The sequence below is a fragment of the Brachyistius frenatus genome, unplaced genomic scaffold (genome assembly GCF_029030835.1).
Source record: "Brachyistius frenatus isolate BFR_SWC_R1_liver_20210118 unplaced genomic scaffold, ASM2903083v1 Contig_157, whole genome shotgun sequence".
Classification (NCBI taxonomy): Eukaryota; Metazoa; Chordata; class Actinopteri; family Embiotocidae; genus Brachyistius; species Brachyistius frenatus.
This window is the reverse complement of record NW_027210756.1, coordinates 547079-573766: the sequence shown is the minus strand read 5'-3', so window position 1 is coordinate 573766 and position 26688 is coordinate 547079. Positions and strand designations below refer to the sequence as shown.

Here is a 26688-nt window from a genome sequence, read left to right as displayed (position 1 = left end):
TGTGCAACAGATTTGCAGAGTGGAACCACCCCTTTTTCCAGTTTGTTACATCAATGGTTCAGAGCTCGGAGCAGGAAGTCAGAGGACACAAGGTCCTTCTCCATCTCCCACTCCTACACCACGAGCTCTTTCCTTTGGGGATCAGCCTAACACCTGCTTTACCAATAGACAGTGCTGAGGAGACTTCTCAGATCACCTGGTGTGGTCCAGCTGAGATTTAAGTCAATGGAAGTCTTGTAGAAGCCAATACATTAAGGGACCGTCTGAGCCGGATGTGAGGTTTATACCAAAAAAGAGAAAGGGAAACCGTAAAAAGGAAATAATGGCATGTGTTGGAGGGCAGTGCCTGGTCTCTGCTGCATGTAACTCTGCTGGGATGTAATTCTGCACCGGGATGGGGAGGAGAAGGGGTTGGGAGGAGGGTAAGAGCAGAGGGATTCAGTGCGTGAATGAAAAAAGCAAGACGCAAGACAGACACAATAATGTGGACACTGCTCTACGTGTTAACAATCTTCAGACAAACCCATGGATCTAGCTGTTGCCTGGACTCAGTGAAAGTACAGAGATGGTAAGAGCTGCATGTCTGTCAGTGAAGTAAGTAAACTATTGGCTGTGTTTGCCAGAGCTATTGTGTTTCCTATTTATATAGTCTTTTATTATATAACCCTGTCTTTTATTTTACTGATAATTTTAAAGATCATGTCAAGTTTTCCGTGGCTGTTTGATCCAGTGTTCACTCTCAGCAGAAGTCAGTTCTGTGTAAAAGTAGCAGCCCAGACTGTGTAGCTGGCGGGATCTATTTTCAGAAGCTCGTGGCAACTCTGGAGGGCATAACTGCCTCCATAATGACAGGTTACAGTGCAAGGCCCTGCATTTGAAGGCATTAAAACTGCTCTCAGGCCTGGGTGTGTACGTTAAATCACTGAGGCTTGTGGGAGCAGGAGGAAATGTGTGTGTGTGTGTGTGTGTGTGTGTGTGTGTGTGTGTGTGTGTGTGTGTGTGTGTGTGTGTGTGTGTGTGTGTGTGTGTGTGTGTGTGTGTGTGTGTGTGTGTGTGTGAGTCAGACAGACACATTACTCTACCCACTCTCCTGTCCTGTGTCTGAGAGCGTGGCTCAAAGAGGGCTAGTGTTGACAGCCAATGGGCTGACAGCAGAGGCGCGAGGGGTCCGCGCTGAACAGAGGGGACGGTCTGTTCCCCGTGTCACCGGGTCCTCCGAGACTCACACACTGGACGTGATTGTCAGAATGTCTGTGGTCGCCTCGTCTGGAGTGACATCAGACGCAGATTGAACGACCTGTTGTCTCAAACACTACGAACTAAACTTAGAACACGGCAGATGTGGATATCTTTTTGTGGTTTTTTTTGTGGTTTTTTTCTTCGAAAGTTTCATTGGTGATGACAACATGGAGTGACAAAGAGCTTTAGGATTGATGTCGTCATTTCCTGACAAACTGGTGGGGAAAAACCTGATATATAAGAAACACAGAGCAAGACATGTCTCTGAATGGTCTGATTAGAATAAAGATGATATGAATCATACGCTGTGGCAAAACAGGGACTAACTTTTGGAGAGAAAAAAACGTGTGTATCCTTCTACTAGAGTTTCAGAGACTCTGAGGCGCACAGCTCTACTCTGAAATATAAATTAAGAGTAACACGTGACATAAGTTTAACCTTTGGTAGACAAAACAGACTCTAGATGGTAGGGAGTTGTGTCTACTCCACGCAGAGTCAACAACCAGCCCATGTGTAAGTGATAGTAAAGGACGTGGATACCAGCTTTTCAGCAGAAACACATGGTGAGTCATCTGTGCCGCTTATATGTCTGTGATTGTTTGAGGCACGTCTGCTCCTCGTGGCCTGTTGTTTCCTTTCTTGTCTGATGTGAGTGCGATGAGCAGACGGCTGGATCTAATATGCAGCATCTGTCTGCAAACGTGCGTGCGTGTGTGTGTGTGTGTGTGTGTGTGTGCGTGCGTGTGTGTGTTTGTAAAGATCAGTGTGTGAGTCACAGTGACTCATCACAGCCAGAGGAAGCACTGATCTGACCCCTGATGCGTGAGGCACCTGTAGAGCTCGTTCACACCTATGTATCAAATACACATTTGTGATACTCATAAAAAAAATTAAAAAAAACTCTCCGGCTGCTATGGTTGTGCTCGTTCTCTAACATGTAAAATCAGTCATCTTTTTTTTTTAGGCTGAGGCATAAATCAATGGCAACATGGATCGTTTTGTCCATAGTTGAGGAGAAACAATTCCTCTGTATGACGGTTTGGTCACATGGGCTTATAACTGGGGCAGAAGGGTGTCTAAGGAGCGCACTGTTCCCATTGTAGTACAACTGTAGTAGCAGTATTCCCAGCGCTCCCATTCATGCCCTGCTACTCTCTCTTCTTCTCTCCCATTATCTTCTATCTGTGTGCTTCAGGACCTCCATGTGTCAGGTAATTCGGACCGTCCTGCCGACATGGACCGCATGAGCAGGAACAGAGTGGAACGTGGGCGACAGACACACCAGGTCTTACAGGTGAGGCGTTTCTTCCTGCGGGAACTATTTTCAGATAATACAACCGGGGATGTTAAATATAGTGTGCCATAACTGACTTTATTACCACGAGCATCTGCGGTGACTTAGCTTGTTATATAATGTAACTGAGAGGTGCAAGATTTTAGCAATAAATCGGCTTCAGATTATTAGTGCTTACTAGGGCATGTTATTCTTTTTTACATATATATTTACAGCACATATTGTTTCACATATTTAATGTAAAGTCATGTACGTGTTCTTGGCTGTGTTTTTCTGATATTGACTCTGATAACTGTATTTATTTTTATATTTTAAGTTTGACTTTGTATTAAATCATCTTTATTGAAATTTTACAATGTTCAGTCTTCCAGCTGCAGAAAAACATCTGGGTTTTACACAATGCCATTTCTGGAATCATAAAATGTAGCTAGTGAATATCAATAATTATGTGACAGCTACTGTGTTTACTAATGCTGGCACACCTCATACTTTTGTAGTAAAAAGTTCTGATAGTGATATTTTGACAGTGTTACTATCATCAGCTTCATTTGTTTATCTATATGTATATCTATATTGTGCATCTTATTTTCTGTGTTAGGGCATGTAGTGCGAATCAAGTACTTACCCATTTTAATTATATGCTGTATATTATATTACATATCATGCTTTGCTGTTTAGTTGTTCATGTATGTCGTTTTTCCTTTTCAGATCCAGATCAAAATGATGCCCACCTTAACACATTTTTTTTAATGTGTGAAATCGATTTAAATGCTGTGTGTAAAAAGTAACTTGATCGTTTTAGGATCATGTAAAGGCTTATGATCTATTTTTTTGATTGATTGTATTTTAACAGAGCACTCCTTTAGACCTGATTGAAACAGGCAAGTCCCTGAAAGTCCAGGCTGAGCGCCCCCACCTGGTTAGTTTGGGAAGTGGACGTCTGAGCACAGCCATCACTTTGCTACCACTACTGGAAGGTGAGGACCTGTTTGTGTGTGTGTGTGTGTGTGTGTGTGTGTGTGTGTGTGTGTGTGTGTGTGTGTGTGTGTGTGTGTGTGTGTGTGTCACTCTGTGTCTTAGAGGGGCTTAGGGAAGATGGTTATTAAACATTTTTAGTCTAACTAAAATGGGAAGTTCTGTTGTGTCGATGTCAGAGTAATTCACACTAAAATGTAAAAGTTATTCACTACTTAGTTTTAAAGTACACATAACGTGCCATATTAATAAGGAATGACACAGCAAGGGTCTCAATATTACTGCCTATCTTCACCTACCAAATGCCTCACTAATACACAGGATGCTATGCTAACACTGTACATGCTCAGCTCATACACCAATCGTGCCTTAGGATTTAATTGACTGTTACCTGTAATGGTGCAGCTAATAGGATGCACCATCGCATTGACTATTCCTTTAGTAGGTGCTTAAGAGCAGGAAACTGCAGTTGTATAAGCCCAGACATCTCTACTGACTACATTATCTGTGATACTGTAAGCACCATAAGAAGTAGAGACACTTCTCCAAAGTCTCCAAAATAAGTCAATTGTTCTTGAATTAGTAAGTGGCACAACTTTTCAAGAGTGATGGACTGACAAAAACTGATGACACATGACTCTCTAACCATGTTGTTGTTGCTCACACTGAGCCACAGTTGTAACTGCACCCCAGTCTGTATTTTCCTCGCACCATTTGTCTTGTACTGAGCCTGAACATCAGAGAGGAAGGGAGAAGAGGGTGTGACACTGGCGCCCCACAGTAAAAGCCTCATGGGATTGTCTTTGTGCATCATCTCCTCTGCGCTATCAAATAAGAAGAAATATTGTATGTGTTGGAGTCGGACGGTGACGGAATACAACCGATAATCAAATTACAGCACAGTAAATAGCTCCGGATGGTTGTATTAATTGTCACTGACAACATGCCCGTCATGTGCCAGGCTAAGCCCGTCTCATGAGACTAACACCTGCTGTTCAACATTCATTCACATGATGATTCCACTTGTGACTGCGCCCATGAGGCCTCTGAGACCCTGTCGTCTATGGCTTTGAACCGCAGACCTAAGAATACTTCACAAAACTATTCAGGTCCACTCATCTCTCCGCTAACTGACGCTGTGAAAATGTTTTCTCTTGTTTTAGGGAGGACCACGCTGGGCAGTGAGGAGACAGACATCCCGCTGCAGGGCCCCGGCATCGCACCCAACCACTGCTACATCGAGAACCAGGCAGGCAGCATCACCCTGTACCCATGTGGAAACCAGTGCTCTGTCGATGGCCTTCTCATCACCAAAGCCTTTCGCCTTACACAAGGTAGCACAGTCACAGGCTGAAGTGTCTGCAGTAGTATGATTGCTCGTGTTAAAGACCCTTTTATCTGGACTCGCATTTCAAATTACTTAATCATTTGCCATACAACAATGTAAAACAATGTAACCAAACAATTAAAAGTAGAACAGCAGTTCATACTGTGTCTCTTAAAAACTCCCTTTGATCTGCGCAGTGACACCAATGCAGTACTGCGACACAAAACTGGGAAAAATAATGAACAGATAAGTTTTAAAGGTCTAAAATGGAGGCAAAGTCAACATAAACACGGCCCACCTTCCCAATAGCAGTCCCCATGTCCTTCCAGTAACATGCATACTTGCTATAATAAAAAAAGGCATAACAGTCCCGCCCCCGCTCAGTCCCCTCTATGGGATCCAAGCCAGCAGCTACACCAAAATGTCATTTGAAGCCGGTGTGTGTGGAGGCAGCAGCTGCTGAACAGGAATACTCAAGGCTTTGCCTCATTCAAAGGACAAACATGAAACTCTGAATAAAACAACTGAATGGAGAAAACCGCTTCGTTTGTATCATACGGAACAACGTTGCAGCACTTTGGACTCTGATGGATGAAATGAATATCAAATTTCCTGTGGAATATCCAGAACTGGAAACAAAGCTTCAGCGCGTGACTCCCAGGAAACATATCAGGCATTTTTGAAAGACACAAGGGAGATGATAAGGAGTTGATTTCACTTACTGGTTAATTACACGTAAGTTAAACTAATCAGTCTAAACTCACACCTCCCAACGTATTGAGCATTTAATGTTAATAATCAGGACAACTTCCGGCAATTGTTTCCGTACATACAACATATACACCGTGGCCTTTAAAAACTAAAATTTTTGTCGCTGTATATTTTTGGTGAAATGAATGGAATTAGCTCTTTGAAGATGATGACTAATAAACTGATAGAATATAACTAACACATCACTGACAGATTCCCACATACACTCTCTTCTCTCCTGCCAGGGTGTATGCTGTGTTTTGGTCAGTCGGCCTTTTTCCGCTTCAACCATCCAGAAGAGGCTCAGAGGATGAAGAGCATGCTGCCTGGAGGGAGCCATGGACCGAACACCACAAAAACTCTCCCTCCTGGTAAAAACTCTTATTTGATGACTATTCAGTACGATAAAACAATCTAACTCCAGACTGAATAATGCCTGTCATCCACAAATAAGCTTGTCGTGACAACTGTTTGTTCGAAGGTTGCACAGTTTTCTCAGCAGCTATTCTGGGCAGAGCAAATGCTTTGGGCACACAAACCCCTTTGATCTCTACCTCCATACTGTACAAATCAATCAGTTAGCATTAATGTTAAACAAGTCAGTGTGGTTTAGTTCCAGCTAATTATGAGTCGCGGACATATGGTGATCAAATAACAGATGATTAGCTGATGTTTTAAGGCTTACATCCTCGCAAATGGCTACTGAGATAAAACAAGACTTGATCGGCTCGATAATTTGAAGGGAACTACTCCAAAAATGAAAAAAATGTTGTGCTTCCGGAATTTGACACTAAATTGTCTCTTGATTTATGTCTCCAACTGGATTGGTTGAGGAGTTTGACTGACATGTTGGTTATTATCATCCCTGACAGGATGCAGAAATAGCTTGTTCAGAACTAATTATCTGTGGCCTACATTGTGATCTACTTCTCTAAAATCGGTGATTTTCGCTCAGTGTGTGACCTCATTGTATGAAGGAGATTGTTGTAATCTTGTAACCACAAGTGGTTTTCGTCTGTTTTTTCCCCTGCTCATATTCATATGATGTGACGTTATTCTGGCCCGCTGCCTCCTGCAAGTGCTGTCGGTGATATTTACAATCCATTCTCCTCTGACCTTATTGGTTTGGCTGTCAGTGCCTGAACAGTCATAGGCACCACACCCTGCCCAGTGTCTACGGCCCACTCTTTCCTGACCAAGCCCTGATTTCATCTGCTCTGAATGAGGTGCACGGCTGCAGCTTTTATATTTAGCTGCCCCAGATCCCTGTAGGATTACAACACAACGAAGGAGCATCCCGACCACTGGGTTTGGTTCATATAGGGGACGATGGGTTTGGAGACGTGTATTACTATTTAAAGTGGGCCACTGAGACAGTGTTCAGGCATATATGACCTACACACTTTGTCCCACAGCTGACCTAAGGTGTGGTGGATGTCAAATGGACAAATAAAGACAGATCCTGTGTGTTTGTTTAACTGTGTTTTTGCAACTGTTTTCTTCGTTTATTCAACAGGAATGCTCACACAAGTGTTTCTGTCTCTCCTCTGCAGACCCCCATGGTGTCTTGAATGGGAACCATGAGTCTTTTTTGAGCAACAGTGATTCCAAAATCAACAACATGGCAAAAAACCTGCAGGATTCCTTGGTGCTGAATGCTTCATCATCATCATCATCATCGGGGTTGGGTAAACAGCCTGTTGCTCACCCATGTCCCCCAAACATGCTAAACGGGAGAAACGGCTCCACAGCAGACAGCTACATTCATGAAAAAAACAGCAGAAGCTCTCTGGGCAACAAAACCCCTCCAGTACCTGCTCGGTCCACTCATACCAATCACACCCCTGTGCCCCACCCACGGACCTCATTCTCTGTGGCCTCAAGTGGAACCAGTGGAGGTCAGAGGGCCCAGGAGAGTCCAAAGGCTCCTAGGAACACAAGGGCAGAGGCTACATCAAACCCCACGCCACATATCAGGGGGTCAGGACAGAGCAACTCCAGCCAAAGTCACAAAACATCCTCCACCAAGTTTTCCCCGTCGGCTCCATCCAGCCCCCGATTGAGAGGATCCTCCCTACAGCAGAGATCTCACAGCCCCATGAGAGAGCAGGGTCAGTATCTCCCCCATGTCGATGTCCCTCAAAGGATCAGGACTCCAGAGCCGACTGGGTCCACCAGCCTGAAAGAACTTCCCCCTCTCGGCCCTTACACGTCCTGCAGAGGGACTCCAGGATCACAGGGCTCGGCTTCCCCTCTCGCCTCACAGGGCTTCACTGCTAAACCGCCAGAGAGCCCACAGGGCCACCGCAAACTCACACCTCCGTCAAAAGCAGAAGCCATGAGGGCGCTGTATGCCCAGAGTCCATCATCACTCCAGGAGAAGGAGTCGGGAAGCAGGCAGTCAAGGCCTGGCCTGGGAGGCGCCGTCGTGTCAGGCTTGGGTTCTGTATCTGGTTTGTCTCCTCTCACTAGCCCTCACAGCCAAAGAAAGACCTCCTGCATGACTGTGAAAGGATCCTCCGGCAAGGAAGCCAATCCTGTGAAACCATATAACCGGGAACGCAAAAACAGCATCTCTGAGATCAGTGACAATGAAGACGAGTTATTGGAATACCACCGCTGGCAGAGAGAGGAGAGGCTGCGTGAGCAGGAAATGGAGAAACTGGTGAGTGATCAGCTGTGACTAACAAGTAATAAAGTTTAAAACAATCATATTGGATTTCAACTTTCATATGACTTTAAAGTCTCATTGAGGGTCAGTCCAAATTAAGATGTTGATGTGAACTTTCATGACTGTTTGTTTATTCTTTATCCTGAGTAGGGGTGGAATTTTTATACTTTAAATCTGCAATAATACATTTTTTAGGCCAAATTAGAAAAAAAAACATCAAAATAAGCTAACATCAGCAGAACAACATTAGCACTGGTTTGGAGTCCAGTGTTCACTCTAATTTTACCCGTGTTTTGCTCTGTGAATTTATCCTGCTGTAGTGGTAGACAGTAAACTAGAAAAATATTTAACGTTCAGACACGAGAGTTGCATTTAATTCTCTGTAATAAAACAAATTCAATTATTTCTACGCCTACATGTGCACTTATTATGACAACATGTTGATTATTGCACAGAGCTGGTTGGTTAGCCAGACTTGTGGGAAAAACAAATTTTTGGCCACAGCACAATTGATGAGGATCAACACTATGATTTTAAAGCACATGGACACAATTATGTGGACAAGGCAGAGTTTACTGGGATGGCAGACTGCAAGTCTGCTTCCAGATATCTTCTCTGAATCCTCTGGCGTACGGCCAGTGGCTCATCTACTCGGAGCATTACTGGCATCGTCAGCCCATGTGGCCCGAGTGACACGGGGTGAACATTCCTCCAGAAGTCTCGGGGTGCAGAGCCAAGAGTGCGGCTGGTTGTTGCTCAACGCTACGGTACATTTACCAAAAGGACGAGCGGCATTTACTTTCAAAGCTGCCTCCGCATGACTCGAGGCGCTTTCATAGTCAAACTCACACCAGATCACAGACCGCATACTTGTTATCCATCTTCAGTCCAGCCCCAACACCCACCTCCCACTCCCCCCAGCCCAACCCTCTCCCACTCTTCAGCCCCCCCCACCCCAGCCTGCCTTCTGACAGCTGAAGCGACCACAGAGGCGGGTGGTCACTGCCGGCCCGCCACGTCTACAGACTATTTCAGGAACCAAAAGGTTTCTGGTAACAAATAAGATATTAACTGAGCCACTCTCCCTCTGTGTTGAGTCATTCAGTATGTGTGGACAATGTAGCCTCTGTCAATAGATAAACGGATAAAGGACAGATATCTCTTGGCCCAATAATGTGTTGATTCGTGTATTTGCTTGTAATCCATATTAAGATTTTCTTACATTACATAGTTTTAGTTTTGTAGGCACTAATAACGTGATGCATTCAAGTGATGGTACAAAAGTCTGGACAGCTGATCAGGATCAGGATCATTTTGACAGATTTTGCTGAGGTGTAGAACTTGGTTATGGATGGACAATGTGTTAATTCATTAGAGGTGCTGTTGGGCCGATTTTTTAATCTTTAAATTAAGCCTCGTTAGTTGTTTCTCTGTTTCCTCTATGATAAGCTATGCTAATGTCCTGGCGTTAAAAAGGTAGCTTCATATTTTGACATAATAACGGGCATGAGAGTGGTATCAATCATTTTTATCTAACTACGGGCAAGAAAAGTGTTTTTACTAAAATGTTCAACTATTCTTTTAAGAGGGCCCCTTCATTAGTCTCCATTATACCAGGCCAGGGTACATCTAAAGTACTTGTTATTGCTGCTGTAATTGAGTTTAAATGCAGCTTAATACATTTAGTGACAAATCAGCTGGTGTGTGGTAAACTATGTTTAGGGTGTTAGAATACGTTTTTGATGTGTTTGATTTTTAGCATCACAGCCTTGAATAAAACACCCCCAAAACACAAACTGTAGACCTGCAGAGAAAGACAAAGAGAGGATTTCCTCTCAGTGAAATGGATTCTTTATATTTGGCACAGTGCTCTCTTGGCACAGTTGGCACACATACAGTATATAGAACCCAACTTGCACACATGGATATTGCTGCACGTTAAAAACCCATGCTGCACTCTCACACTCTCTCAGCAAAAGTAAAGGGCATAGACAGAAATGAAGCAATTACAAATAGAGAAGGTAATTTTGGCACTAGCACGAGGACAAACTGCTTGACTACAGCATACATTTTATCTTTTGAGAGAGTTGGGGTTAATTAAGAAGATTTCTTTTATGATACATTAAAAACAAAAACATTTAATTTCCAAATCAAACTGCAACATCTCAGTAATAATGTGGGGTATTTCAGTGTTGCCTTATTTTGTTCTTAATAATGACCTAAATTCTCCAGTGGAAGCAAAAGTAAATAGGGACTAGAAACCTGCATCTGAAGATAAGAGTCTTACAACGAGCTCTAAACCTAACTTCTGTGTTTACAAAAAAAAATTGGTATAAAAATTCTAAAGCTAGCCATGAATATTTTTTATTTTACCACAATTTATTGTGTTAACATAAAACACGCACTGTGTATAAAGTGAAGTAATAATGATTTAAAAGATACTAATATATTTTCTACTAAAATGTGTATTTAAAATAAATAAATAACACCTTGTCTATCAAAATGAGCATATACAAGCAATAATTTTGTGTAATTTTCTTACTATTCAGTAATAAGGTAAAGTAAGTCTGAGTGTATAAAAAATGATAACATGTCATTTGAACTAATTTGTTGAGGAAACCAAGTATCCATAAGATTTCACTTTGAGTGCTACTGATGCTTTTCCTCGAGGATGCGTACAACATAAACAACTGTTTAAGGCGTAAATCTTGCAGCTAAGATCAATACTCAGAGGAGGTGTGGTTATTCGAATAACAATTTATACACCAGAAAATTGAACTGCAGCAACGGGCACATCAGACACAATGGTTCCTTGTCTCTCCTAATTGTGAGATTGGAATGATGATTATATAGTCTGCATTATTTTGCAAGATTAAAGCACGCATCCCATTGTCTGGCGTAACGAGAGTGAACAGAACGGCCACGAGCTACAACCATGTGGTGCGTCAAACGATAGTGTCAGAGTGTAAAAAACAGTTGCAGCTGGTGTGTGTGGACTGAGATACTTACACTTAATTTTTTTTTTTTTTTTTTTTTCAGTTAACACAGTATGTCAAATTTTGTTTTCATAAACAACTCAAGCTCTGACAGGTTTTACTATGAAGCCCCTCCTGAGAGACGTACTACATCAGCCTCAGCCCTCCTGCTATCAGGTTACACACTTGTCCCGTGCCAGTGGCCGAGGGACAGCTGCCTAAATGGGACAATGTCACACAAGGACCCTTGAGGCTAATCTGCAACATGATCTATAATATCGGGCTGCATGCTAACATCTCACATCTCTTCTATAGGAGCGGCAGAGACTGGAGACCATCCTGAATCTGTGTGCAGAGTATAATCATGAGGACAGTGGTGTGGAGCTGGTGAGGAGTGGGCTGCTTATGGGGGGCGCCAGAGGGACCTGCTCAGACACAGGAGGGGGGACGTCTCTTCAGGGAGTAGACAGACCCCAGAGGGTGAGAGAGAACGATGAGGAAATCCAGAGAGAGGAGTCTAGCAGCACAGAGAGCACGCACCAAGAGGTGAAGTACTCATTCTTGAATTTACACGAGTGTGGAGAGGGATGTGATTGATGCTTTGTTTTTTTACATATAAATCTGATTTCAGTGTGAAGAGCTGTTAGCTGGGCAGGAGCAGGCCTACCTGGAGGAGGACAGGAACAGGATCTTGGCCAGGGTCGATGACTTGAAGCACAGAGTCAGCGAACTGGAGCAGCAGCTACAAGAGACCAAACAGGAGGTCAGCAGACACACATGCATATGGCATTTTACCTTGAATGCTTTCAGATCAACTCGCCCCTATCGTGAGACGAGCAGAGGCCTCCAACTGTTCATTTAGCATGACAGTGATTGTTGGTTTGCTGAATCTGACTCCATATTTGTCTCTGTAGGTGGAGATGGAGCAAGCCCTGCTGCAGGCGGAGAGGCGGTCCGAGCAGGAGCAGGTGGAGGCTGAAAATGAAGTCATCTCTCAGCTGCAGCTCAGACTCAGCCAGCTGGACAAGGCCACCCAGAAAGAGAAGGAGAAGGTGAGCACCCAGGACAGAGCAACGTGAGACAATGGATACTGTCAGTTTGCCTATGAGCATTGGTCTACTGCACGTGAATGACATGTTCTGTGTTTTAATATGTAAATCTCACTCCTTCCCGAATGTGCAAACAGTGTCTCGAGACAAGTTTCTCAGATCTCAATTGACTCGCACTGCTTTTTGTAGGCAGACTGTCCTAAAACACAAAACACAACCTGTCTTCTCTCTGAAGTGTCCAAACAAAGACAAACACACACCAGCTGAAATCTTCCTCACAAGTGTTAGGCTTTTAGTTGAATGTGACCAACAAAACTACTAAAAATACAAATTTAGATATATGCATAAGCCTTTTTTTATTTTTTTATCCCATTTTAACATTAACAAATGTGTGAAGTGTTGCAATCCCTAACCCCTAACCTAACCTCTGCCTCCTCTAATACTTCTTTAACTGCATCGACCGCCTGTCAGCTTTAAAGCTTGACTGCATGGATTTTGAGTTGTCCGTGATTTTATTTTTTTCTCCCTGGCGTGATATGTGTGTCTGAATGTGGACACAATTGTGTGTACGTGTGTGTGTGTGTTTCTGTGTGTTTTTAGGGGAGGGCTAGTGTGTCGGCTGAGCGGAAGGTCCTGGAAAAGCAGAGGAATGAGTACAGTGAGCTGAAGAGGCAGTTTGATAAGTGCCCCTTGTCTCTAAGGGAACAGTTACAGGAGCAGCTCAGCAGGGTCAGTGTTCTCACGCAGCCCACTGGCTGGCGACAGTGAGTTATATTAAACCACAGTGCTGTATGATCTGCACAGAAACAGCCGCAGACATAACACTGACTCTGTTTTGAAGCACCTCAGAACAACTCATAAATCTGTTTTCTGCTGTTGCGCTTCATTATATAAACATATAGGGTTTATTATGTCAAAGCCATTTGTAAGTGTAACTATACAGTAGGCAATGCATTTCCTACTCCAGCAGCAGTCTCAGTCTGCTGCTTAATCACTGCTGTTCCCTCATTCTGGATGCTTAATAATATAACATGCAATTAGTAATATTCATGATGTTATTAACAGCTTTGCTCTAAAAATCTGCATGCTTTTTACCATGTCACCCACACCAACTTAATGTTGTTAGACAGAGCACTGTTAGATTTGATGGTATTAAATATGTCAGACTTTAAGTAATTGTAAGTCTGGTGGTTTTATATATTTCTTATTGTCAATAAATCCTATGAAAGGACCAAAACAATATAAAGGAACCATCTTGTAAATGTTTCAAAGCAGGTAACGGTTACATTTTTGAAAAGGTTAGCTGTGCACTGGAGTTTTTAGCAAACGTTACTTACACTGGAATATACAGGGCATTCGTTGGGGACTGTTTTCAACTGCAGATTGATGTGTGCTAGTTGCATTTTATGACAACCATGTGGGATCGACTCAAAATGAAAAATAGTTCCTGTGTCTATCATATGGAATGAATATCACCCAGGGGAATAACATATATCAAGCTCTGGCTAAACAAATAAGACAAGGTAATCATTGCTTTTGGTCTTTTCATTGGATTTGGTTAACAAAAAGAACAATATAGGATATAACCAGCCTTATCCTATAATAACTCATATTTCCCCAATTTCAAACAGTGTGAATAAGCTGCATGTATATCTGTATGTGGACAGAAAGCTGAAGCTCTGGAGTCTGGGACCAAGCAGTTTGAGGAGCTGGAGTTCTGCCAGCTAGAGGAGGAGAGCAGTCTAGAGGAGAAGAAAGAAGCTCAGAGCTTGCAGCTGCTCCAAGAGCGAGCCGAGTACCACTGCAGCGTAGCCAAGAGGAAGGTGGGGATACATGTACAGCAGAAAACACGCACCTGTGCACAATCTGATCATCAGCATCAGATAATATGTCAGCATGACATTGAGAAACTGTTGATTCGCAGGAGAGGATGGCCGCTCTGGAGGCTCAGGTGAAGCAGCTGGGGTTACAGGCATCTCAAGACTGTGAGGGGATGGCTAAGGACAGGAAAGTGACTCTGCAGCTGTTACACAAGGTTAGCCTCACACTGTTCATCAACCTACACAACTTTGCAGTGAATTGCATTTATATAGCCATGCAAGACATGCTGGCAGCTATGACTGGTTGAGAAAAACACCTTTTTGTCCATGTTGGTTGCACCTTTTAGGAGCAGGACAGGCTGTGTGCCCTGGAGAAGAGGTACCACACCTTGACAGGAGGGAGAAACTTTCCAATGCCCAACAGCGGCGCGAAAGAGGTGAGCAGGTACATGTGAGACATCGTGTCGCAACCACCTGTGGTGTCTGAGCTGGAAGAAAATTACTGCAAAAGTGGATTTTTTTTTTTACTTAGGTGAATTTTTTAAACAGGAATTGCTTCACATCAACGAACCTGACCTTCTTTATGTGGATGGTCCTCCTCATAGCCCCTGTCCCTCCTCTGCCTCCTTCTCCTCCTCTCACATCCCCTCCCCTGAACTATATCCTGTCAGGCTACAAGAGGTAAATCTCAACAAAAACCAAAACCAAATCCCATGCTTCGACAATAGAAATAGGCATGATGGTGTGTTAGCAAATACTGACAAACAACAGCAGGCTTGCAGTGTGTATTTCAGGAGCTCAAGTGTCTGCCTTCCTCTATATTCATGTTTGTTTTGATGATTAAAGTCCCCGTCATCAGTTTCATCTTAAAGCGAGAGGCCCTCAAGTTTGCTTTGTGAATCTTTTGAATGACTTGTGTTCACTGTCTTCAGCCCTTCTTATCCCTGTGTTGTTGGCTGTCGATGCAGGAGTACCTCAGGCTGTCTGATGTCATTAGGATGTATGGAAATGCTTCTATGCAGCCTCACTCCTCTTCCCCTGCTGCTCTCCACTGCCTCTCCCTCACTGTAGCTCCAGCTCTTCCATGTGAGGTAGACGCCCTCTCTGCCTTCTGATAACTTTCTCAGACTTGTCAATGTACTAAAACATTTAAACTACCAAAGCACATTGACAATATCATCAAATATTTTTTCTTATAGTTGCATCTTCTTTACCGTCTTTTCCACTTTCTGCTCTCTCCCTGTTTGTTTGTATGTTGTTTTTCACTGTTTCTGTATTGGTTGGCTGTCTGTGTGAAGGACTACATCACAGTCAGTCAGCTAAGCCAGATTTTTGGGATGCAGAGAGTCGACCACTCCTCTTCCTCCTCTCTTCCATCATTCCAACTTGCCTCCTCTGAAACCGCCTTCTCAAGCCACTCAAGTGCATGTGGTCCTTCCTCCTTTCCCTCTGCACAGGTTTGCTCTTCAATAATGCCCACTTGTTCAGTCTTCCCAACATTGCAACCCTCCTCTGAATTTCTGTGATGCTGTCCCAGCTTGGTATTGTCACGGGGACTGGCCCATGTTCACCAGCCTGTTGCTTTTGTTACTGATGCTGTTGCTCTGCTGCTTCCCTTTTTTTCTTTGGCTGGATGCTTTTCATCACCTCAGAGCCAGGTTGAGCTGAGCAGGAATGCATTGCCTCCTATTAATCTTGAGCGCTGGTACCAGGACATCATGGCTGCTGGAGACCCTCAGTCATGTCCTCCACCACTGCCTGCAAAGTCTTTTTCCACTCGCAGACACGGGCAGGTAAATTAAACTTATGCTCTCCTGGTTGCCAGTTTTTAGTGACTCACTAGAGGGCACGAACAGCAATACAGATGTACTCTCAGCACAGTGTCAGCATGAGGGGATCTTCTGAGAGCCACCCAACTATCTGTATTTTTATGACTAGGAAGCCCTCTAGTGGGCAAGAAAGGTCGGGGTAGTCTGTGAACCTCCATGCTGCCCAACAGCTTTTAAAAAGTCAGGATAAATACCAAAATAGCACAAACTATTAAAACGGTCACTGTAACCACAAAAACTATAATGATGTTAATTTGCAGGCCATGAAGCAGACATTAAAATCCAACCTTTAATTCTGGAAATAAAAGACTAATCTGTCTTCTCCTTTCAGCTTTTGAAGTCCAAATCAGAAGGCGAGGTTGGACAGGGGTCGTCCAGCACTCATCTGAGCAGCGCTTCAGCTCTGTCACACTCCACTGGTGGCACATATGAGAAAAATGCATCCACCAAGGTCAGTTTCACACATCTGAAGCGTAATCGAAACGTTAAAGTAGTTCACAGCATGATGCTTTTCATGCGTTTCTCAGGGCTTACAGTTGGTGCTGAGAGAGATGTCAAACCCATTTGACATGGACTCCAGGAGGCCGTTGGCTCTGCAGAGCAAAGGTACTAGAGTCCCTCACAGTCTCGTCACATCCATGCAGCGCACTGGAGGGTTTCCACTGATATGCCCACATAACTTTAAACAGACAAAACTCCACAGCTGTTCTCACTTATTCTGTAACAAGGAGGAAGACTAGCCTCTTGCTGCTCTCAGTGCATCAACTAGCAGCAATGACTTGGCACCATCACTAGAGGGCGATGTTAGTCTGTGACAGCTGACTCTGCACCCGATCTGCCTGCACAGATCCATCTCCCACAGTCCATCACTCCATCCTGCATCACCAGTCGCCACCGAGTGGCAACCAGGCGTACGACACCCTGAGCCTGGAGAGCTCAGACAGCATGGAGACCAGCGTCTCCACCGGCAACTCCGCCTGTACCCCAGAAAGGTGAGAGACTGGAAAATGAGCAGCTGGCTCTGTTTCCATGGGAACACTCAAGTCTGCCCCATCTCTCAGGAGAGGGGTCATTGCGATTTGTTCCCGTGACAACATGTTTTGTTACATGCCTGCTCACGCGACCGCTAGATACACTGGCTGTTGCCATGCCAACCCATTCAAGTTTTCGGTGATCTCATGAAGTTAAGTTTACCGTTAATGAAGAAGCCTCTTGCTCTCCTGCTGTTTTCAGTGTTTTGGTTTCCAGGCATGCGTGCTCACGTTTTTTTTTTTTTTTTTTTTTTTTCATCCAAAGCCTTGTGACTACCGTGTCATCAGATGCTCCCTCTGTGTGTTGTAGTGCCTGTGGGTTGGAGGCCCAGAGGATAGAAGAGATGGAGAAGATGTTGAAGGAAGCGCAGCAGGAGAAAGCCAGACTGATTGAGAACAGAGTGAGTCCTACATATACTCCTGCAGATCTTTCACATGAAAGGCTCCGTCCTAACGGGTCAGTGTCCCGTCACATCCAAAACTTTGTCTCTATCAAGATCAGAGCGCTGCCACAATTATTCAACCCACAGAATATTAATTAGGTTTTGTCGGGGTTTTTCAAGCAAAATTGACACCATTTTTTTATTTCCAGCTTTTCAAATGTTAACACTTGCTGCTTTCCTGTGTCATATATTATAGTAACCTGAATATATTTGGGTTTTGGACTATTGTTTAACTAAAACAATTAATTTAGATGCAAATTCTTGGGCTTTTTTAATTGTTTTCAAAGCATTCTGGAAACAAAATGATTAACTGACAAGGAAATAATTAGTAAATTGATGAAACGGATTAAAACAATCATTATTTGCAGCCCTGAATTTTAGTTGGTAAACCTGAAATTATCACCTCATCTTTGGCATAACACACACTGTACTGTTTTGTTATGTGATGTTATTTCTGCCGTTTTCAGAAGGCGTGGAATCCATCTGCACAATGATCATGTTTGTGGAAAATATTTTTTTAAATTACAAATTAGTTGCAGGTGTTTTTTTCCTTTGTAATGATGTGGCAAATGCATGGTAATCAGATAAACACAGTGATGTTCAGTACTTTTAAACTGTGTGTAAAGCATTTCATCACAAAAATAAAACTCTTTTCACACATATTAAAAACTCTATTGAGAAACAAACTGACCAACCAACAAATCTAGTAAACAAATTTGGTTCGTTTTTAGTGATAATTTGAATGAAATTATTGGTTTGGACTTCAGATTTTGTGAAACAATAGCGTTATGATCACATAATCACCAAATATTCCACTTCCACCTCGAGTCTACAAACTGTAACTGAGTTACTACAAAAACTTTGGTTTCTCCTGTTCAATAGGTGAAAACTATGAAAGTGATCAAAGTGATCAGTGAACTTGAGATGTGGTGAAATGAAGTCGTAATTATTTTGTTTATCTTTGTATTATTTCTTCATGTTGAAACAAAGTAGACCTGTGTGTAAGTATCTGAAAGCTGCAAAGGATCATTTTACATCAGCAAAGCTTACCCTTCCATACACAGACTTAAGGGATATATTTTACAAAACCCTGGATTGGGACTTCAATTCTCATGTGCATCTTCTGACAGTCATTTGCTTTGTATTGCAATATTTGCCTACCATTAACATATTCTCCCCGTCTCCCTTTTCCCCATTATTTTTTCTTCTCTTCTCTCCATCTGTTCCCCTTTTCTCCTGTCCCGACGCTCCCAGGAGAGGGAGGTGCAGGCTCGGCGGCAGATGTTGGAGGAGGAGCGGAGGAGGCGAGAGGAGGCCGAGAGGAGGCTTCAGGACGAGACGGCCCACAGGCGGAGGCTGGTGGAGGAGGAGGTGAAGATGAGAGAGAAACACTTCTCCCAGGTCAGTGGAGCAGCAGGAGGAGACGGGCGGTGGGAAGAAGAGAGAGGATGGGAGGGGAGGGGGGAGAGGGGGAGGGGGACTTGGGGGAGAGGATGAGAGACGAGACACTAAAGAGAGGCTGGGTATATGGGAAGATCAAAGATTGTCAAGGAAGGGAGAGAACGGGAGAGGAAGGAAGGGAGGGGGAAGAAAGTGAGAGGCAGAACAGAGAAAATTATCGGGGGTGGAGAGGGGGGGGTTTACAAAAAATATAATAGACTCATAATTTTAAGCTTTAATCCTGGCTAATTGTGTTTACCAGCGTCCGGTATCGTAAACAAATGTGCTCTATAAGAAATGCGCCAAGGTCAGCCTATTGTTAGATTAACACTTGACACTTTGTTCTCGGGTCAAATTTAAAGCTGCTACAATCAATAAATTCAAATTAACTACAGATCAAATGGCCATGTGTAATACAACATGAACATGGCCCGTTATACCCCGGCTCTGCAGTTCCTCTCAGCTCAGTAAGCAAATAATAACAAAGCTCTGGTAAACAAGGTGTACACAACCTACCCAGCTCTGTAATGGCAAACAGACAAGGAGAGCAAGTACAGCGAGAAAACACAGAGGCATCTTCAGAGCCAGATATTCCTCTCAGAAGCTGGTAAAGAGAACAAAATAGCTAAAAGTAGCATTAATAGTGGATTTAACAGATGGACAGGGACATGATGCTAATGTTGCCTCATGTCTGCTGGATGTGTAAACAGGCACCTGTGTGCTAACACATTCAAGTCAAGTCCATTTAAGTTGTGTAACCCAAAAACACAAATCTGCATCCAATAACATTGATTTGGATAAGAAAAACCCTTTAATGGGGAAAAAAGAAAAGAAAAAGGGTTTTAAGTATGCTTTAAGTTCTACGTCAGTGTTTTGTTAACAAATACCTGATGTGCCCAAGTGGGCAAATAAGGGTTTAATTCACCACAATTTGAAGTAGCATCAAAAAAACAAGAGGGAGAAACTTAAATTGAATAGACTCGCACTTAATATTTAGCTTGTGAATGTATATACTGAAAGGAAATGAACAAAAACAACAACTGTGAAAGAAAATGTTTACATACTGTCATTTCCTTGGTCAGTGTTCAGAGAAACATTTCCGACCGGACTTAGAATTTGTTCATGAAGGTTGCCGACTTGAATAAAGAGACTGAAAACCCCTCTGCTTATTATCCCCGTGGTTTCTCTCAGTAAGAAGCATTAAAGCAACATCAGACGTTTTCCCCACAGGCCCGTCCAATGACGCGCTATCTGCCCAACCGTAAGGAGGAGTTTGACCTGCGCGCCCACGTGGAGTCCTCCGGCCACAACATAGATACCTGCCCCTTCGTCATCCTCACAGAGAAAATGTGCAAGGGCCACCTGGTGAAGATGGGGGGCAAAATCAAGTCGTGGAAGAAACGCTGGTTCGTTTTTGACCGTCTCAAGAGGAACTTCAGTTATTACGTGGGTGAGGAATGACAACGATGATTTTTCTTTATGTTATGAGGGTACATTTATTTAATTACATGGCTACCAGTAAGTTGACCCTCTTTTTTTTTTCCCCCAAGTCTTTTGATAGAGACCTGAGGACAAATGTATTCAAGATGAGAATATCACACACAAAACCAGATTTAAGAAAAGAGTCTCTTTGAGTATAATGATTATCTCTGACCTCAAATTGTGTTGCAGTTCATTCCAACACACAAAATACCAACCAGGTCTTATCAGTTCAGAGTTGGTAAGATGAACTTTGAAAGCAAATCCATCCTTCGACTTTAACTCAGCCGTCCAATTTATGATGATCGTTTGATTGATGTGTCGCTACAGAAATTAAATAACTAAAGTAAAACACTTGCAAATAATAATAATTTTAAAAAAAGGAAGAGGCCAGGAGCTCACTCAGTTTCACACAAGCAGTTTCACCCTTTAAGCTGCTCTTGAAGATTAACAAACTGACCCGAGAAAGGAAAACACGCAGGCGCTCTAAAACAGAGCAAAGAAAGAAGAAGAGTCGACCAGTTTCAATCTCACAGGAGGCAAAAATAAAAACAGATTGATTACACCGGGCACTCAAAATGGACAAAACAGCAGAAATACAAAACAGTGCATCACATAATGAAGTATCCAACAAAGATAGAGCTACCACAATGGCACCAAAATATATATATTTTTAATGCTAAAAAAGAATGAATGACGTATCACCCTCTGTATACAATTATTTGTACGGTCCCATTTTCTGATGGACGGTTCAAACACCCTCTGTTCCCTCTGCTCTCAAAAGACCCTCATTACAATCATAATGTTCCAGGTAAGTGTTGCGCCATTAAACAATCTAGATTCCCAATTCTCTCACGCCATCTTTCAATTGTCTTTTGTTGCGTCTATAAACTCGAGAGGGAAAAGTGAGGTAACAGACTACATGCAGCATGTCTTGTTATAATTCATCATTGTATGTTTTTCTATGTCTATCTGTCTCTGTGGGTTTCTGTCAACACTCCTTTTCCTTTTTTTTAAGGTGGCAGATAACTAAACTAGCTTGTCTGTGGTAGAAGGGCTGAGCCTGTAGGAAGACAGTTGACTGCGCTTTGCGGTCTCAGCTGCAGACACATCCTGCTTACGAAAAACATTGTGTCACATGTTGAGACAACTGTCTACCAAAGTACATTTCAAAACCTGCAAATTTACAAACAGCATTAAAAGAGCGACATAAGTAAAAAAAAAAAACTTCCCTCCATCCCTCCTCCCTCCTCCGTCATGCCTTTGAGGCCGAAAAGTTACAGCTTCTGTTAACTACTACTCCAACAACACAGTATGAGAAAGTATAGAAAATCCAAAAGCAGTTCATAAGAAGGATCCGTTTGCGTTCTGCTCGGCTTGACTTGACTTGTCCGCTTTAAGCCTCTGGCCTCATTTACACAAACTGGTTCAGATTAAAGTGATCAAACCAGTGAACTTCAGGTTCCTGAGTGTACAGTACACCAGACCAGCGCCGGATTTATTCCGTTTCGGCCACCGGCCGTGCTGAACTTCGTCTGAGGGTTGTTTGCTCGCTTGCTGTTTTTCAGTGAAACCTGACTTGTGTCCCAGCCAGTGTTTATTCATCTGGCAGCTGATCAGAGTGACCCTCAGAGGAACTGTCCCCCGCTGTTTTTGTGTGTTAAAACTGAAGACAGTTTTTAATTCACGTCCGTCCGAATGTCCTCTGCATGGGAAACGATCCCAGTTAGTTTTGTGAATAATTCACGAGTGTTTCTTTAGACATTAGCTTACAATCAGGTTCAAAATAGAATCCGAGTGTATTTTCATTACTGACGCCCCTGTTCTTTTTGCTCCCCTCTCTCCACTCACTTGCCTAGCCTTTTCACCCCCTCACTCCTGACGAAGATGATGGTGATGACGATGATGAAATAAGATGCAATACTTTCTCTAGATGTGTTTTTCTTGGGGAGGAGGCTAGCTCCTGGCTTGTTCGTGACTAATAAAACGAAACTCACATTTCAAAAACATTTATCTCATTACTAAGCAGATTTGACTTATGGAAAAGGGAAGGCGAGAAAAAGCGTCGGACGTATTTCAAAAGATTGCTTTTAATTGTTGGTTGATGTTTGTTTTTTAGCCGGGCGCGCCGGTGTACACGGAGGAGACTAAAAGAAAAGACCGCTGTTTATTTGAACAAGACCGGAATTCAAAAACTCTTTAAGCAGATCTTATTTGAAGAAAGCTTCTTTCACTCTTAAATGCCTGAAGTTCAGCCCTAAACTAGAAAAACCCATCAGCCCAGTTAGTGACTGCATCTGCTGAGCTTCATCTGCAGGTTTCACCCAAACACAAAACACAAGACTCTTCAGAATAAAGTGATTTTAAAATGCTTAAAGGTATCACGTGGTTACAAAACAGAAACCCGAAGAACTGGACAGAAGGTCTGACCTGCTTCAAGGGAAATGTTCAATGCAAAGATCAAAGGTGATCTTCTTTTTTTAAGATTTATAAAGATTCTCAACCTCGCCAGCAGGAAAAAGGCTTTTCAAAAAAAGAAAGAAAACACTACGGAGACAATCCAGAAAGTACGAGTGAAGAAAACAAGTCAGATTAATAGGATGGTAAAGGCTTCAGGCATAGCTTGAAATAGACTCGCACTTTTAATTAACTTTTACTCCGATACTGAGCCGCTCATACCTATTCATGGGTATGTGTCGCTGGGGAAAAAGAGTTAACACCTTTTTCCTGTTTTTGTGTCTGGTTTCTCCTTTTAGATTTACGTTATTGTTCCCCTGTTTTACAGGATTAGGAACAGCATTATAAAAGACACATATTTCCTCTTTTAAGTAATCCAATTAAGGTACGACAAACAATTCTCATCCATTTAAATATATCTGCTATTCACTGCTGAATTGCAAGCTCCGACCCTGAGGGCAATTATGGGTTTATCGAAATGTATTTAATCAAGTCTTTGTTAATAAAAAAAAAAAAAAAAAAAAAAAAAAAAAAGGCAGAACATGTCCAAAGCTTGATCATGAAATGATGGCGGATGACACACATCTATGAGATTAAGACTTCACCTAATCAGTAGTCCTACTGAGATTGAGATCTTTTTTTTTTTTTTAAAGAACAGAGACAAATACACAATCAACACATATCCGAGACTAGATGACCGCAAGATTTAAGAGTCATAAAAAACAATTAAGAAAGCAACAAAATCGGACCAGTTGGTGTTTTTAAAGGGATGCCACGTTCTTGGGAAAAGGTCTCATGTCAGTAGTTTCTTATAAATTTTTTTAAAAAAAAAATCTATTTTAGCTTGAATAAGATATCATCTCATTTAACTTTAATGTTCCCTGATTCTTCCCCCATACTCATTTTAACTCAGTGCACTGATCTTATCTTTGTTTTATTTTTCTGAAACATTTTATAAATCCCCTCTGGAAGGGCAAAAGCAGACGTACAACTTGTTTTGTTCTCTCACGTGATTCTCTATTTGCTCCTATTTCAGGGTAGAAAAGTAAATATAAGGCCCTATGTTTTGACACCAGAGATTACAGTATGACATCTATTTTGTAATGAAACTACCTAGTGTAGTCTACAGGTAATAATAAAGACGTTTTTACCATCAGTCCGTTATTATGTATCCCTACATCACTGGCTGATTAGCTCCTGTCTGGTGCCTGGGCTGGCAGAGGTCTTGCATCAGTACAAGATGTAATGTCATGTATCTTAATATATTTATTTCCTTTTTCTCCTCTCAGACAAGCATGAGACCAAGCTGAAAGGGCTCATTTACTTTCAGGCGATTGAAGAGGTTTATTATGATCACCTACGCAGCGCCACCAAGGTAAACACTCCTTTTTCATTACTTACAATTCAGAACTTCATGGACTATTTTTAAATATTTTGCATGCATGATAATCATTTCTAAATTAGAGTGAGTGGAGTAATATGTGATGGGTTTTATTCCAAAAGGCTGTTTTCAAAACATTTTATGCAATATTTAAAAATTACAGATGACTCTCCACTCAAACTGTTGTCACTTAAAAACATGTGAAGGTCCTGAACAATTTCAAATGCCTATATAAACTTGATGTTGATAAATATGTTGGGTGTTTTTAATTATCGATATACTCATTTTGGAGTAAAACTAAATTTCTATAGCCACATATTTTATGTCAACTGTGTGGCAGGTGGCTGTTTGCTGCTGCCAAACTGAGTGTTACATTAAGAAGTCCAGATTAGATTAGATTTATTTAATTGTGAATTTGAAGTATTCACCTTTAATTTATAAAAGTGCGAGATGTTGACGTTACATTAATACAAACCTCCAATTAGAAACAGACTACTGGACCCAATTATGTTTGAGCAGTTATATTCTATTCTGACACATGTCTCTGAGGGAAAATATGCAACAGGTGCTGCTTTGAGTTTTCGGTGTAAAAAGTCTCCCGCTCTTCCTGTGATCCTCCAGAGCCCCAACCCATCTCTGACCTTCTGCGTGAAAACACACGACCGCCTGTACTACATGGTGGCGCCGTCCCCCGAGGCCATGAGGATCTGGATGGATGTCATAGTAACGGGCGCAGAGGGCTACACGCAGTTCATGAGCTGAGGGACCGCCGGGCGACCGACTCGGAGGGTGACGGGGACTGAGCGAGCGCCCGAACACCTGCGAGAACAACCTGAGCTGCTCCCAGATCAACGGCACACCGCCAGTCGCCGTGTAACCCGTGGACATCTGAAGAGATGAATAATGTGGGGCTCTCATAAAAAAAGAAAAAAAAAAAACCCGATGCCTTCGAGCAAATGAGGGCTCCGTCAGGACAGAGGTGCTTTTCAAAGAATTTACGAGTTGTATTTATCTTTTAGCCATGAGAATTAAAAAAAAAAAAAAAGAGTTTGAGCAGCCTGCAGTGGATTTAAGAAGGGAGCTCTCGACGACATCAATCACATTCTGTTACCAAAATGTATTGTTAATATTTTGGAGATTTCAGGAGGAACACTTTACACAAGCTCAAACTGTTTACACCTCTGAAGCCGATTTATGCATGCAGTGTTATCACTCTAACCTTTTTGATACATTTCTACTTTTTCCCTTGAGTTTGGTAACTTTTCTCAAGTTAAAAAATTGTCTCTTAATATTTCAAAGTACTATAAAGGTAAGCAGCTACTCAAAAACATTTTAAGAGTGTCATGTTAAACATCATTTGGTGCCAAATACTTTTAATATTTTGCTAGATTTATGTTAATATCACTTTATATATTGTTCCAAAAGCTTTTCATTTAGGCAAATACTATAACATTAATGTGTCTGTATTTTACATATATATGAGAAACAAAATCTATTAGCATTTTAACAGAAATCAGAAATTATAGTCCTATAATAATGATATTCTAAGAGATACCATGTACATCTAATAAATAAAAATATACGATGCATTTTATGGGTTTGTTTTGTCTGTTCCTGACAAATTAGCTAAACTGAATACATTCAGTTACAAACCATTTCTTGCTTCCTCAATTAGCGCTCCTCACAAACAAGTTGTTAATTACCATCTTTATGTAAATAATCTCTCGCACCCTAATGAGCTGCTGAGATTACAAAGGTGTTCCCTTTAAAATGTGTCTATTTACAAAAGAACAGTCAAGTGGTTTAATGAGTTAATTGGCTCGTTAACTCTGATTGTCTTCAGCTTTGGTCCAGAGACTCTGAAATCCTACCTCATGCTGTGTGTGTGTGTGTGTGTGTGTGTGTGTTTCTGGGGCAGTGAAATAATTATATGGCTCATGTGCACTAGGTGGGCCACCCAGAAAAAAAAAAAAAAGAACATGAAGTGAAATTACATGCAACTTAACATGCATGATTCAATATCGAGAAATTTGAAACCGTGCGCATCAAGTTCCCACAAACAAGTTCTTTTTAGAATAAAAATATATTCGCAAAGTGTTTTCTTCACATGTCCTTCAAATCCCATCACTATAAAGGAGGCACATGTGCAGATTAATAATAATGTATGACTGGTCTGTATTATTCAGTGGAAGGATACTTGTGACTGTCAGGGACAAGTTAGATTCAACATTTGAAATATCAATTGTTATCATCCTGTTTTGAGGTGAAAAACACCTTTCCCGATATTTATTAAAATTAATATTCAGTTCAGCGCAGCTAAAGGCTCCCACTTATAACTCACACACCATCTGCGGCTTCACTAACAACCACTTCTCTGACCTTGGGAGAGATTTTCACATATCGTGTCATTCAGGATCTTTTGAGTCTCTGGTGCGCCCAGCTGAATAATAAATAGATCTTTAAGCGGGCAGTGTGAGCTCATTACCGTGGTGATGAGCATGAGTGACACCCACCCTTATTGTTGGTGA

General features: G+C 42.2%; 1 protein-coding gene across 4 annotated transcripts; it reads left to right on the top strand.

Moving 5' to 3' along the window:
- The first annotated feature begins 84 nt into the window (after nt 1-84).
- phldb1a (pleckstrin homology-like domain, family B, member 1a) lies at nt 85-25740 on the top strand. Of its 4 annotated transcripts, none has more exons than XM_069716422.1 (25): nt 85-594; nt 2435-2533; nt 3387-3510; nt 4672-4842; nt 5831-5956; nt 7139-8250; nt 11547-11777; nt 11863-11994; nt 12146-12283; nt 12881-13009; nt 13948-14103; nt 14205-14315; nt 14448-14537; nt 14650-14781; nt 15069-15191; nt 15399-15557; nt 15753-15893; nt 16261-16380; nt 16457-16535; nt 16777-16921; nt 17271-17361; nt 18658-18804; nt 20074-20293; nt 24069-24154; nt 24782-25740. In XM_069716422.1, exons 1-25 carry the CDS (start codon nt 580-582, stop codon nt 24920-24922), a joined length of 4218 nt encoding a protein of 1405 aa, XP_069572523.1. In that variant the 5' UTR covers nt 85-579; the 3' UTR covers nt 24923-25740. The 4 variants fall into 4 exon arrangements, with proteins under 4 accessions (XP_069572523.1, XP_069572522.1, XP_069572524.1 ...); XM_069716421.1 differs by lacking the exon at nt 85-594 and adding an exon at nt 1358-1457; XM_069716423.1 differs by lacking the exons at nt 85-594; nt 14650-14781 and adding an exon at nt 1359-1457.
- Nucleotides 25741-26688: the final 948 nt, after the last annotated feature.